This window comes from Bombus affinis, chromosome 11, assembly GCF_024516045.1.
Source record: "Bombus affinis isolate iyBomAffi1 chromosome 11, iyBomAffi1.2, whole genome shotgun sequence".
NCBI lineage: Eukaryota > Metazoa > Arthropoda > Insecta > Hymenoptera > Apidae > Bombus > Bombus affinis.
Window position 1 is genome coordinate 12195540 of NC_066354.1, and position 11410 is coordinate 12206949.

Consider the following 11410-nt stretch of genomic DNA (forward strand, 5'->3'; position numbering starts at 1 on the left):
TTTAGCTTATTATTAACGTTTTCTTAATACACATTCAAAATTCAAAACTGTGACTCCTATATTAAAACTATTATTAATAGTATTAATACTCGTATGTTCATGTATTTAAATACATGTGGAATAGAGATCTCCCATATGTGGATATCTGTGTTCCAAGAATTATATGAAAATTTAATATATGTATACATATGTATATTTAGATATTCATGAAATAGAAACCTCTGGTTAAAAGTTCAATTATGATTAAAGATTGACAAACTTGAGATGTTCTATTTTATCTCATTAATTAAAACTGAATTATTATCAATGTGTATTCAACATGTTTAACTTTTTTACAGATATTAAAATTAAAAATCTTCAAGAGATATATATGTATGTTTTATCATTACTGAACACATGTAAAAAAATTGTCAAAGATGGGATTGTTATCAGTATTGAAGCAATCTAATGTGATTTATGTTGTATTTGGTATAACTTTTCTTACATCGGGCCTGATCATCAATTTTTTCCAGTGTCTTTTGTACTTTGGTCTTAGACCTTTTTCCACCTATCTTTATCGCAAGATTAACTACTATCTCTGCTATTCCTTATATAGTCGTAAGTTATTTTAATTATTCAATTTTGAGATACTTTTGCTTTAAATAAATTTTTAAATTTTTATCTTAATTTTATTAATTTTATTAAATGTATTATTTCTTGTAACTAGTTTCTTCAGTAGCTAGTTAATCTGAATGTTAATATATTTTAATTATTGAATATAATTCTTTTCTGACATAGAAATTAAATAGAAAGAAAATGTTTGTTCTTATACTGCATAATTGAAATTACATTTCCAGAGTTAGCATTTGTACCAGAATGGTGGTCTGAATTAGACATTGTACTTTATATGAATATGGATGATGTAGAAAAATTTAGAAAAAATCATAAATATATATTAATGAACCACAGATATGAAATAGACTGGCTTTGTGGATGGATCATATGTGAACGTACTGGAATACTTGGTGTTGGTTTTAAAATTATACATAAAAGATATATTGAAAGTAACTTAATTACCTTCTAATGTTGTGAAATTTTGCATATTTCAGAATTGCAAAGCATATGTAAAAAAATCATTACAGTATGTTCCAATATTAGGGTGGGCATGGAGATTTGCTGAATATATATTTATGGAAAGAAATTGGGAAAAAGATAAAGAAGTGATCACCTTTCAAATTAAAGAGCTTGTAAATTACCCAGATAGTATATCGGTAAGAATTTTTCTTTTGATATTCAATTTCAATCATTTGATCTTTAATTTTGTCATATTTTACTGTGATTTTTAATATATCTTAAATTTACTCTTAAGGTCGTTTGTTTTACGGAAATAATTTTTTAATTATTATTTTACTTTATGCAGTTGCTTTTATGTGCCGAGGGAACACGATTTACAGCAGAAAAACTAGAAGCCAGTCAAAAATTTGCCCAAAAAGCGAATCTCCCAATATTAAATTATCACTTAACACCTCGAACGAAGGGTTTCGTAGCAAGTTTACCGCATATGCGGGGCAAAATTTCTGACATTTATGACATGCAACTGCAGTTTAAGTCAGATGATCCTGTAAAACCAACGTTAACGAACATACTGCAGGGGAAACGGATCACTGCGTACATATGTATTTTCAGGATACCGTTAGAAGAAGTGCCAGAAGACGAGAAAGGTGCTGAAGAATGGTTACATAAACATTATGAGAAAAAAGTATGATTTCATTTCAAATTAATGAAATTAGCTATGAAATTATTCTTACTTCTGTTTTTTTTTTTTTTTTTTTTTCTTTAGGATCGTATGGCAGAAAGTTTTGAACAAACAGGTGATTTCTTTGAACTTAGTGGGGTACCCAAATTAGAAAAGATTACATTAAAAAGAAGATATCATTCACTCGTTAATATAATTTTCTGGGCAGTGGTAGTGAATGCGCCAATTCTTTATTATTTGATTATTATTCTCTTGTCTGGATCGATAATTTATTTCTCGATAGGAGCGAGTAGTATCTTCTTAAGTAGGTATTTTAATATGATACACAGTTTTATGTTTATTCTATATATTGTTTAAATATTAATACTTTTAATTTCGCCGTTTCAGTTTATTTACTTTTGCAAAGAATGATCGGAATGTCCAAGATAAGTAAGAGTTCATCATACGGAACTGATGACAAGAAATTGAAGTAAGATAGAAATGGGAAAATAATAAAAGGAATACAGCACGAAAAAATACAGAATACAGAATACAGAGAAATTGACGTTGCGGTTAGATGAGCGTTTACAAATTATGTTCATCTCGTGATGTATTCCACGAGACCATTTATGTAAAAATCTATATGAAACATGCACAGAAGCTTGTAAAAATGTGATATGAGCTGTACATTGTTGATTGTACTTTTAGTTGCACTGATTGGTTGTAATGAATAACAATTTTAGAAGTAGATATATTAATATCTTGAAGGATTAATTTTTATGTTCAAAAATATTTGAATATTTTAAAAAAATTAAAAGTTTTTGTTACAATAATTAAATGAGGTTAATTATGTTCTTTTGTGCTAATGTTTTAATGTTATAGAATCTCATTTTTTAAATTAAAAGTTTAATAAAGGGTTGAAAACGTAAAAAGAAAATAATATATAATGCAAAAGAGTTCTATTCAACAAGAACGAGAGAATTAATTTAGGACAAACTTAATTTCTAGGATATAAAAATAGTTATTTTAAAAAGATAGAAACTTCTAAGATAATTTCATAAAAAATTAAGTTTTTAATAATTACTTTAAACCTATTTATTTAGCTTAAAATGACATATTATTTATGAAAAATAGTTGTTTAACACTACTGCACAAATATTAATTAAAGATTATGTATGACAATATAGATATATGAATATCAATTATTAACTAAAGAGAATAGAATTTTTTGAAAGTATATATTTTACGTTAATAATTTTATTGAAACTTTTTTGAATACCAGATATACATTGATTATAAGTAGGCAGTAAATATTTATGCAGATGTACATATATAATGTATTAAGATCTGTTAAATACATAAAAAAGATGTGAAAAATAAAAAGGTACTTTTTCTTAAATCTCTATTGACAAAACAAATTTTGATATATATATATATTCTGTTTCTGTATCTATTTTTTATAAAAATATACATTTGCATGAATATCCGTGGTTTATTTATTAATATGGTGTTATTGTACATATATTCAGATCTTATATCCAATACTAATACTAAAATGTCTTTTTCCAATACTAGTTTCGATTGATTAATTCCAGAATTAATTGCACATTACTAATCAAAATTAGTTATTGATGAAACAAGCGAGGATGTTAATATATTCGAAGTTTTGAAATAGTATTATTAATTTGATCCTATATTTAACTTTACCTAAAACCAGATATTAATGGCGAGGGTATTTCGTTAATATTGCTGATTTAACGATTAATCAGAATAAGTATTAATTGGAAGAATTTTAGGTAATAGCAACATTGTTACATAGTTATTAATTAGAAAACACGAATATTACAAAAAGTCCTTGAGAAAATTAGCTTTGATTAAATGAGAAAATTACTTTCGCAAATTCTGGAATTTGAAACTCTGTGACATTTATAAAAATGTACATTGTGTGTGTGCATGTGTGCGTGTTATATGTACACACACACACACACACACACACATATAAGTGTATATGCATATGTACCTTCTTAACAGTCTTCTCGCTAATAGCATATTTAAATTTGCGTTTAAATTTAGCTTCTACTTTTCATTCACGGTTGTTGTTCTTTTTTTTTTTTTCTTTTTTTCAAGTATGCGGTATTTACTTCTTCCAATCTATCATATTAAGAACAAAATTTATGCGAAAGACGTTCTATTTTATCCAAATTTCATCTTTTATAATATCATTCATTGCTTCTATTCAATTAACTTTTAATAGAATGGTGATTTAGATTATTTAATATTTCATTTGCTTTGATGCTTAGTAATGAACGAATTTTGAAATATTGAAATTTAATATATTTAAATAAAGAAGTATGATTTTTGATTAATTTTTTATCTTTCTTAAATTACTTTCGTGATGTATCTCAGTATATCCTTCAAAAGGCTTAGCTACGTACTGAATCTTCCTTAATTTTCCTTGCGCATCGTAATAACCATATTGTCCTTTTATCGTACCATCGCGATGCCTTTCTTCTAATCTGTATTGTCTATCCTTTCTGCAATAAATATATGGTATATTGTTAATTAAATACCTCTAAGCATATGTAATGTTTTCTAACGATGTATATGTATATGTATACTGAAAAAATTGGACGTTTATAATAAATAAATCTAGTTTTTATAAATGATAATTGGAATTTTTATTATGTGGTAATTATGTTCTCCAATTCTGTTTTTAACTATTTGAAGTATATGTCAGTAATATAGGAAAAAAAAAAAAATAATTTAATCCATTATACAGTATGTTTGATTTAATATACGCAAATGTCATTATTTTTCCAACTATTGTTTTCCTAAATCCTAAATTTACAGAAATGACAACATTAATTAAATTTTTTAAACTTGTTATTTTACTATGTATTACAAAACCAATCTAACAATGCGTATAATTTTTCAACACAATAATTACATAATAATCTACATACAAGTTACTATAGATAAATTAATTTTATTTAATTACATCACAAATAAAATTCAATTCTAAGACTTCAATTGTTTACCCATTTCCAGTATCAAATCCAAAAAGGTACGTTTTTGGTCCTTCATGACCTTCTATTTGAAATTGTATTCGATCTGTATCTTCTGATAATTTCCAAGGATCTATATTTTCTTCCTTTCTTACTTTTATATATCTATTCATTGCGTTTTCAGTTTCTTTGATTTTCTGGGGTTGTAATTCTTCGTTATCTTTTCTTATTATTGACTTCGTTTTGTGTTTGCTACTCGATGATAGTTGATCACCTTTATAAAATCGGTGATTGTTGGGCCATGGAATGTCAATTGCGACCGTAAGAACTGCACTGGTTAAAAGCTAAATAAATTGATGGAAAAGGTGAATAACAGAAACATCGAAAATAAATAGGCTTTTTCAAATAAAACGAAATCTGTCATTAAGTTTTAATCTCTGCTTTCGGATATGTTTAATTGATCAATGAATTTAACTCTCACGTTAAAGAATTTATTTTCTAGTTGTTTCGCTTTCACGTGAACGTTTTTCTGGTCCATTGCTCTTTCACAATTGAATATCACGTCCTATTTATTCTTATTACTTTATCTTAGTTTCTTTTATTTATCATTATTTTACTATATAAGTATCATTGAATAAAGAGGACTTAAGTAAAATTTATTCTACTATCACCATAATATTAATGGCGATACTACTTAGAATTTTCAATTAAAGTTTAATTTAAAATAATAATAATAATAATTAAATTTACTTGCTTATAATATACGATGTACGATCTATATATAAAATTTGTACGTATTGGCGATTATTTGAATGACATTTTGTCATCTCTGAATCAAATTGGGCCATTAAAGATAAGCAAATGATTTGTTTATTATGCAAATTTTAATAAATAAAAAATTTGTACTTACAAGAAATTTAATATGCATTTTGTATTTCCAAGATAGAAGAACAACAGTTCTCTATCAAAATTCACAGTCGATTTCCTTGCCGTTTTTAGCCTTCAATCACTTTCATATATCCTCTCTCTTTTATCCTCCCCTCTAATCTTCTTCTACGATTACAATAGATATTATTGGATATCTTAAATGGCGGGAAACTATATTATTTCCGCTATTTAAAAATCTTTCTCTTTTAATGTAATATATGTTACTGCATATTATTTTAAAATGTGTAAAAAAAATAAACGAATATCATTGTTATAAATCTAATTTGTGCTATTAATTATTTTTATTTAACGTTACGGAATACATGTACCTGATTGCGAAAAGGATTCTAACGCGATAACGAAAATCCTGACGTTCGTTTCAATTACATAGATTACACAATTTACATTTGGCCGGAAGTGAATAATTCAGGATACGTCATGTCAATGAAACGTCCACTGAACTCAAATTCTTTTCAAAGATAGAATGACACGCAATTATTATCATCACCTTTTTCCTGTTCATTTCGTTTATATATTTGACCGAAAGAGAACATGGTTTCAATAATTGTTTAGTTAAAACGGCGGAGCGTTGACAGTGTCTATCATGAAAAATTTTATTTCGTTTACTTTGTGCTGTATCCTTCTATTTTTTCTCCGTGAGGGAGTAGTAAGTTTTAAAAAATTACGAATTTATATATTTTATTATGTTGTACTTGTTATACAAGCCTAGCGTATAAAATTTCTTAAATTAAACGATTTAAGAAATAATATTTAATATCATTAAATTATTATAAATATTATAATATTGATAATAAGGAAGTAAATAGCAGGTATGTATGATATACATACGCCATGAATGCTGTTATGAAAAATATGTACATATAAGATAAATATAATAAATTATTCCAACTAATGTATAAATAAAACCAATCTATAAAAAATATGTATTTCTTTCAAAGTTTTACTCATTCGATTACTATTTCACTCATTCGAAGCAAAATATATACTTGTATAAATATCCGTAATCTAATTACAGTTACAAATTTATTTTCAGTCTTTAAGATGTCGTTCCGGAAATCAACAAATAGACGTACAATTTCAAAAAGTGCTGAAAACTTGTAGGAACCGTTATGCCAGTTCGAATACAGGTAATGGGGAAGATTCTACATCTACGGAAGACAAAAGTTCAGGAAGTGATTCTCGTTCCGAGGAAGAGGTATATGACAACAATTTCTTTGACAAAAATGACAGTGGACCTTCATATAATCAATCCACGAACAATCAAAGATATAGGTAAAACTGGTGTAATTATTTTGAGCATTTTAATAAGCGAAAATTATTAATTATTGGACCGTAGAAATGCATATGTCTATAAAAAAATAAATGAAGAAATGGGATTTACTCAAAAATTTGTTTAGTCAATTAAAAAAAAATATATATATATATATATATATATATATATATATATATATTTTGCGTGCAGCTCTGTGTCACACTTTATAAATATTGTCAATTTTTTTAAACATCCTGTATATTCTATATACATATATATATATATATATATTTCTATTGCAACTACACATATATCTTAGTCAAGTTATTCATGGATACAGAAATTCTGACAGGAATAGTAATACGAATACTTACTCTTCCGACCGCTCGATTAAGGGAAATGTTAAAGATTTTCAAAATATAAAACATATTCGTAAAATCAACGATCGAGATTCATGGAATTCTAGAGATTCGCGCAGTAGGAAAAGTGATTTTAATAATGGAGAGATGAATGACGAGGACACACGTTTTAATAATAATACTGACCGGCAACAAGATGTAAGCATCACGAATTTAAGTTGAATACCTTATAATTGTCTACAATATTTTATGTTAATCTGATAATTCTATGTATATTCTAATTTATTACAGTGTATAGTACAATGTTTTTTCAATGAATTAAATGCTGTAAGTACTATCGTATTTGATTTAAGAATAGAAATAAACAATAATTATGTTATTTAAATAATTGTTACTACTTGCTGATTAATAGGTAGATCAAAAAGGATTTCCAGAAAAAGATTTAGTAATTCCATTGATGATTCAAAGTATTCAAGATCCAGAATTGAAAGACTTCGTTGAAGAATCAATTATCGAATGTTTTCGTTACCTTGAAGCGAATAAACGAGAAAAATGTGAATACTCACAAAATTTATTGACGTGTCTGGCTGAAAAAGGACAGCAGGTAGGTTTTAACCTTTTTTGTACTTTTTATTAAATACCACGCCAGTTTCGTAAAAAATAATTTTTTAAAATAAATACGTTAATCTTGTTCCAGAAATGTGAAGATTGGGAAAATTAAAAAATGTAATTTCATTGTAGCTACTTAAAGAAAACGATACCGTATGTGGCAATAATATTGTATTTGTGTGTATTTATTTGCATATAAAACAGCAGGAGTATTAAAAAAAAAATTTCTAAATATTCTACCACAATATCTATAAATACTAATTCTTTTGAACTATTATTTTATATACTTTTCTTTACAAAGAGTATCTTATAATTTTTTGAATTACAATACTGCGAAATAATATTATGAAAAAATATTATCTTTAGAAAATAATATTAGATTATATTATTATACTTACGTTTCAAACTGAAGCAATTAAGAAGTTTACTTATAATTGGTAATATATAAACTGTAATTATATATATATATATATATATATATATATATATATACACATGCACCTTTTTACAATATATACAAATGCTATTTCAAATTTTGTTTGTTCCAGTACTGTACTTTATTAATGATAACATTTTTTTTTTATCAAATTGGAAAATTGATTTTTATTGTAGCAATATTGTAATTCATATCTATGAAATATCATAGCATTGCATAATATCACGTTAACGTGATCTATTCCTCTAAAGATAAAAGAAAATTATATTCGAAATAAATTCACTGTAGAATGTTTTTAATATTACACATTTCTTTATATGATTTTCTTTCATAAATGTTGAATGTATATTATATAAGAACCTAAAATTGGTGATCTCAATTATTTGAGAAGATTAAAGTGTTAAACTGTTTATGATATTGATGTAACGTTCGAAATTAAATCTATTTGTAACTTCCCGTTTTCTACTTCAAATGTATTGCAAATAATATTTTGCCAATACTATTATGTTTTGCAGTATTCAAAGTTACTTAAATTTTACAATATTGTATAACTAAACTATAGGAATTATTTTTAGTTATACCTACTCCACTATATTTTTGTCGTAATACAACATACATATTTGTAATATATCTTAAATAAGAAATTACTTTCTTTTTTTTAAATCTTCAAAGCGCTTCATTAAGTCGTCAAAATCAATGTCTTCGCTAGTAGATGGATTATTTGAGGGTAAATCATTCTCCGACGGCACGGCAGGCAAATCTGGAAGCTGAAAATCATTCATCGGCATTTTCGATCGCGGTTGAGGTTTTGGTTTCTGGTCGGACTGTAATAAAAAATCATAAATAAACGTATTACATAAAATGTATAATAATTAATACAAAATACACGATATATAAACGTATATGTCTAAGTTTTCAAGTAATAATAATAAGTAATAATAATAAATAATCATTTTAACAAATATAATAATAGATAACAGCTCTATAATTGAAAAATTGGAAGTAAAAATAAAATATTAATAAACCTAATACAGCTAATCATAAGGATAGTAAGAGGCAGAAATGTTGGAAAGGGAAATCGTTATTGGTTGGAAAAGTGGAAAAGAAAATGTATTTTATGTAGTTTAATGATAAGCACCTTAAAACATTTTGTGTGTGTGTGTGTGTGTGTGTGTGTGTGTGTGATTTTTAATATTAAATTTAAAAGGGGATATGTGTGTTTGGGATGGGAATATGAACGGATGCAGACGAGTAGATGTGTTGGTGCTTTAAAAGTTATACGGAAATGAGTAGGGGTCAGATATATATAAGCCAAATCCTTTTTTCAGGCTATAAAGCCAAAAAACAAATAAATATATACTTATATATTTAACTATTCATAATATTATTAATCTTCATTTACATATTTAGTGAGTTTAATTATTTTTGTTTTAAAATTACCTGTTTATTTAAATCAGGTGGAAATGATGCATATGCTGGAGGCAGATCATTTTCCTTAATAGATAAGAATTCATTAATCATCCAATAATTTAATTTACAGAATTTAAATTATATCACTCACAAGTTTATCTCCATTTGAGTTATCTAAGGGAATGTTGTACAAAACATTATTTGGATTATAAGGAACATTTTGATCTTTACTTTCTAATGATCCTGGTGGAGTTACAAATCCTATAGGCCCTTTCTCAGAATTCTGAAAGGTGTGATTTGAATAAAAAGTGTAAATACAAAATAACTACATAGTAAAGGGATTACTCACAATTAGATTGGATGCAGGATTTGGTAATAGAGGAGCTTGAGGAAACCCAATAAATCCAACTGGCAATGGTAAGCCTCCAGAAGCTGTGTCTAAATTATTTCTTTCTGTGTTATTTCCAACATCTATCAATAAAGCATCTTGACCCTCTTGCATTATCTATGATATTGCAATTAGGATATTCATTCTCACAATAAAATTAAAATTATTGTCATTATCAGTAATGGTTTCATTTCATAGTTTTTTACCTGTGGATCTGGTTCGTATTCAACATCATAATTTTTCGCAATCTCTATAAGATACTTCTCTACAAGAAGCTTAGATGGTGATTGCACGCTCATTTTATGTTTCAACTTCTCAGATATAGTTTGTACTGCTTCTTCCCTACATGCTTCTGTATATTGTTTCCCGTATTTTGACATTAAGATATCAGCTATTATTTTCATTTCCTGAACATCAGTTTGTATTCTAGGAGCAGCCCAAATTATGGTAGAAATAGCTTCTGCTAAACCTTCATCTAAATTCCTATAACAATAAATATAATGATATTTAAAAATAATTATGTTATTAATGACTTTTATAACATTTTGCTAATAGAATGACGACTATTTTATTATTAATTTCATGATATTTAATATAATAAAGGTAATATTAAAAATTGAAACAATAAAATAGAATCGGAAAAGTAATGTTTAATCATTTGAATGACATACATACTTCATTTGTTGAATAAGTCCGAAACGTGCAAGCAAAAGATCACAATACATTTCGAGGAGTTCCATTGCTTCAACCATGTAATCTTCTCTAATAATGTGTTCAACCCGTATTTTTGCTCTTTCAACTTTACCTGCAGCGATGTAGTCAGCTATTTCTTTCCGTGCTTTCTGAGCAAGTTCGGTTTTCTTTTTCTCAAGCAACTTTAATCGATTAATTGCTAGCCGTAGATGCGTTTTTAATTTCGTATAATTCGGCCCACTCGAAAACATCTCTACTTGATCGTTCTTGTCACAAATGAAGAAAACTGATATAATCTTTCATGCTCCTACGTAGGAGTATAGTAGAGGTTATTCAAGAACTGATAGAAAGTGACAGCTCAGACATATTAAATATATGATTGAAATGAGTTATATATGTTGCAAAATTTTCAATTATGACTTTTTTAATATTTATAATAAACTTATATAAAATGGTAAAAGTATTTGTAACGAAACAAATAAACTTATATTGTAATACATAAATCAAATTTGGTAATAAAATACTTTTAAAGTAAAGAATATCTATCTACATATTACGCATTCTCGTGAGTCATACCATCGCTATTATACTTGCGT

General features: G+C 26.5%; 5 protein-coding genes across 7 annotated transcripts in view; 2 read left to right on the forward strand and 3 right to left on the reverse strand.

Moving 5' to 3' along the window:
- Positions 1 to 49, reverse strand: part of LOC126922134 (FACT complex subunit Ssrp1) — a 24584-nt gene extending 24535 nt beyond the window's left edge. Inside the window, exon 1 of the mRNA XM_050734419.1 lies at positions 39 to 49. The gene's annotated coding sequence lies outside the window, so the exon portion shown is untranslated. The remainder of the gene's footprint in view (positions 1 to 38) is intronic.
- The window catches only part of LOC126922151 (1-acyl-sn-glycerol-3-phosphate acyltransferase gamma-like), a 7675-nt gene extending 3292 nt beyond the window's left edge, over positions 1 to 4383 (forward strand). Inside the window, exons 2-7 of the mRNA XM_050734463.1 lie at positions 339 to 597; positions 837 to 1006; positions 1089 to 1250; positions 1400 to 1738; positions 1820 to 2039; positions 2123 to 4383. Of these exons, the coding sequence (XP_050590420.1) occupies positions 417 to 597; positions 837 to 1006; positions 1089 to 1250; positions 1400 to 1738; positions 1820 to 2039; positions 2123 to 2208 (1158 nt within the window). The 5' untranslated portion in view covers positions 339 to 416 and the 3' untranslated portion in view covers positions 2209 to 4383. The remainder of the gene's footprint in view (positions 1 to 338; positions 598 to 836; positions 1007 to 1088; positions 1251 to 1399; positions 1739 to 1819; positions 2040 to 2122) is intronic.
- LOC126922168 (uncharacterized) lies at positions 3808 to 6092 on the reverse strand. The gene is made up of 4 exons (XM_050734501.1): positions 5976 to 6092; positions 5630 to 5772; positions 4753 to 5063; positions 3808 to 4248 (listed from the first exon to the last, which is right to left on the reverse strand). Exons 2-4 carry the CDS (start codon positions 5645 to 5647, stop codon positions 4077 to 4079), a joined length of 501 nt encoding a protein of 166 aa, XP_050590458.1. The 5' UTR covers positions 5648 to 5772; positions 5976 to 6092; the 3' UTR covers positions 3808 to 4076.
- A 4-nt stretch (positions 6093 to 6096) lies between these two features.
- Positions 6097 to 8134, forward strand: LOC126922162 (general odorant-binding protein 71). Of its 2 annotated transcripts, none has more exons than XM_050734491.1 (6): positions 6097 to 6313; positions 6701 to 6939; positions 7260 to 7476; positions 7570 to 7605; positions 7691 to 7882; positions 7976 to 8134. In XM_050734491.1, exons 1-6 carry the CDS (start codon positions 6251 to 6253, stop codon positions 7997 to 7999), a joined length of 771 nt encoding a protein of 256 aa, XP_050590448.1. In that variant the 5' UTR covers positions 6097 to 6250; the 3' UTR covers positions 8000 to 8134. The 2 variants fall into 2 exon arrangements, with proteins under 2 accessions (XP_050590448.1, XP_050590449.1); XM_050734492.1 differs by having other exon boundaries at positions 7272 to 7476.
- Positions 8135 to 8601: 467 nt separating this feature from the next.
- On the reverse strand, positions 8602 to 11309 carry LOC126922153 (IST1 homolog). 2 transcript variants are annotated; one of them, XM_050734467.1, is made up of 6 exons: positions 10797 to 11309; positions 10328 to 10604; positions 10083 to 10238; positions 9885 to 10016; positions 9764 to 9817; positions 8602 to 9090 (listed from the first exon to the last, which is right to left on the reverse strand). In XM_050734467.1, the coding sequence occupies exons 1-6, from the start codon at positions 11063 to 11065 to the stop codon at positions 8968 to 8970; spliced, it is 1011 nt and encodes a 336-aa protein (XP_050590424.1). In that variant the 5' UTR covers positions 11066 to 11309; the 3' UTR covers positions 8602 to 8967. The 2 variants fall into 2 exon arrangements, with proteins under 2 accessions (XP_050590424.1, XP_050590423.1); XM_050734466.1 differs by having other exon boundaries at positions 8602 to 9147.
- Between the last annotated feature and the right edge of the window lie 101 nt (positions 11310 to 11410).